Genomic DNA, 2,904 nt, shown 5'->3' on the forward strand with positions numbered 1-2,904 from the left:
TGGACACTGAGCCCTTTTCCCTGCTAGTGAATGCTCATCTCCTTCCCTGGATACTGACTCCCATCCCTGGACACTGAGCCATCCTCCCTGTCCCTGAGCCTTCATCTCTTTCATTAAGTCCCTTCTCCAACAATGAACCCACCTGCCCAGCACTAAGCCCCTAATAACTATCATTTCGTTTACCAGTCCAAAGGCAGAAACTGAAAACTGCTTTGAATTGAGGTAATGTGCAGGTCACCAAAGTCCCCAACACCATCCCTAGCCCAATACCACAAGCGCCTTCACCTTTGGGTACTTAACCAAGTCCAAGCCCATATGGAGGCTGCCCCTAGCATGACTTCACATGTCTTCAGTTCAGGCTCTTCTGACCTGGCCTCCTCTCTCTAATGGCTGCCCAGAGTTGAGTGATCTCCCCTTTTCTCTCCTTACCTGACATGACCACAAGTCTGGACTAGCACTATTTACAGGCTGCCTTTTCCTACCTGACGTTCGGGTGTCCATCCCCAGCCAGGGTTGGCCCCAAGCAGGGCCAGCTTGCTCCCCAAGCCCAGCCATGTCCACTTCTGCCTGAGGCAGCCACCTCCCCTCTCCCCATGGCTGGGCCAGGCAGGCATGGAGGCATGGGTGGTTCCTCATTCCCAGGTCCCCATTGGCCTCTGTCTCTTGATTGGCAGTCCTAAGAAACCTGTGGGGGAGCGGTGGGGGCACCAACCCCTATCTCAGCTCTCAAACCAGCCCCCTTCCCCTGTGCTATGGACTCTAGGGAGCCGAGGCTCTGACTTGAGAGAGAGAGAGGGTTTTTCCATCTCAGATTTAGACTAATTCCTCTTGTGTCCAGACTGTGCTCTCCTTCTGAGCTCTACTCCCTTGTAACGGGCCCCAGTCTTGAGCACCAAGTTCCTATCCAGGGCATTGATGTCCTATCCCCACACTGAGCCCCCATTCCCAACCCTAAATCTTTATTTCTGACACTGAGTTCCCATCCCTGATACTGAACCCCTCTCCCTAACACTGAATCTCCATCCCTGGTACTGAACCTTTATCTCTAGCACTGAACCATTCACAACATTGAGCTCTCACCCTTAGCACTACACTGCCCTGTCTGAAGCTGGGCCCCTATCACTTGCAGTGAGCCTGTATCTCCAGCCTTGGGCCCCCAGCCTTAACACAGAGCCCCCCATCCTCAGCCCTGAGCCCTCATCCTTGGCACTGGGCCCCCCTCCTCAGCCCTAGCACCAAACCCTCATCCTCAGCCCTGAGCCCTCATCCCTATCACTGGGCCCCCATCCTCAGCCCTGAGCTGCCATCCTCAGCCCTAGTGCCAAACCCTCACCCTCAGCCCTGAGCCCTCATTCCTAGCACTAAGCTCCTATCCTCATCCCTAGCACCAAGTCCTCATCCTCAGCCCTGAGCCGCCATCCTCAGCCCTAGTACTGGGCCCCCATCCTCAGCCCTGGCACTGGGCCCATCCCCAATACTTAGACCCCATACCTATCAATGAAGTCCTAGCCCATCCCTGACTCTAACTCCCTCCTTGACACTGGACTGTCCGTAGTACTGAACCTTCATCCCCAGCATTAAACCCCCATTCCTTGCAGTGAACAACACTGACTTGTCACACCTTCACACGACAGGTTTGGAGCTTCTCTTTCATGAAGCCACTGGAGGCTCAGGAGAGATATATGCAGACACCTTTAGGGCCCCAGTGAGGGCCCTTTGCTGCAGCCATGGTCATTCTGCAGGACATCCCCCTCCCCCACGGTGGTTCCCGGCCTTGGGCCTGGCTCCAGCTCTCCTGGCCCCCCTCACCTGAAATGTCCATGAAGTCGTCCAGGCTGGGCTGCAGGGGGGTCAGGTCTGGTTGGATCATGTCAGCATTGCCAATGTAGGCTGGGGGGGGGAGGGCGGAGGCAGTGTCAGGAGAGGCTGGAGGATGAATGGACTGCTAGGCCATCCATGCCCACCTTCACACTCTCATGGCCTCATGTTGGGGGCTCCCCTAGTCCCCTCCCAGGGTTCTGACAGAATCATAGAAGCCCAGGGCAAGAAGGGGCCTCAGAGGCCCCCTAGTGCAAGCTACTGCTGACCAAGAATTCTCTCTCTACTGTCGTTCACCAGGGGTTGTCCGGTCTGTGTGAAGACCACCAGGGAGGGAGGTCGTGGGTTCCTCCTCATTAGCATCCTTCAGACATAGGAGTCTTGGTCAGGTATGAGTCAGACTAGGTGACCTTTGAGGCCCCTCCCGTCCCTGGGTGTGATCCCATGAGGACCCACCACCCTTGCGGGGGGGCCCATTCACTCCTTTTGGGCAGCTGGGATGTTAGATGTTTTCCGGACAACAAGCTTACATTGGGCTCTTCTCTCCTGGTTCTGCCCTTTGGGGCTCAGCAGGACGAGCCCAGTTCTACCGCCCTATCTTTCAAGACAGCGGGTGTGTCATCCTCTCTTCCGGCCCCTGCTATGTCTTCTCTATGCTAAACATCTTTCAGTTCTCCTTCAGTAACATCTCATCCCTTTCTGCAGTGGAGAGATTTTCCAATCTACTCAGTGCTGGTCACTCCTAAATCCTCTGACCAGGGTCCCTAAGGCCTTCCAACCCCTCTCTGCCAAGGTCTCTTCTAGGGGGTGGCCCCAGATTTTCTCCTATGAGATTTTTCTCCTTCCTCCCACTGTCATTTTAGAGGTCATCTAATTCAACCCCCTCATTACAGATGAGGAAACTGAGGCATAGATACCCTACATCCAGCTGAGAGGCTGTCTACAGCAGAAAGAGCACTGGATTTGGAGTCTGGGGACCTGGGTTCAAATCCTGGCTCTGCCACTCATCACCTGTGTGACTTTGGGCAAGTCACTACAATGCCCTGGACCTCAGTTTCCTCATCTGTGAAATGGGGGGGGGGGGGA

At 55.2% G+C, this 2,904-nt stretch overlaps 1 protein-coding gene across 1 annotated transcript in view; it reads right to left on the minus strand.

The window, feature by feature from the left end:
* The window catches only part of MLXIPL (MLX interacting protein like), a 32,391-nt gene that overhangs the window by 12,837 nt on the left and 16,650 nt on the right, over positions 1–2,904 (minus strand). Inside the window, exon 7 of the mRNA XM_027862379.1 lies at positions 1,810–1,890. Coding sequence (XP_027718180.1) covers positions 1,810–1,890 — 81 coding nt within the window. The remainder of the gene's footprint in view (positions 1–1,809; positions 1,891–2,904) is intronic.

Source organism: Vombatus ursinus, unplaced genomic scaffold (assembly GCF_900497805.2).
Source record: "Vombatus ursinus unplaced genomic scaffold, bare-nosed wombat genome assembly UNPS02014768.1, whole genome shotgun sequence".
In the NCBI taxonomy this organism is placed as follows: Eukaryota; Metazoa; Chordata; class Mammalia; order Diprotodontia; family Vombatidae; genus Vombatus; species Vombatus ursinus.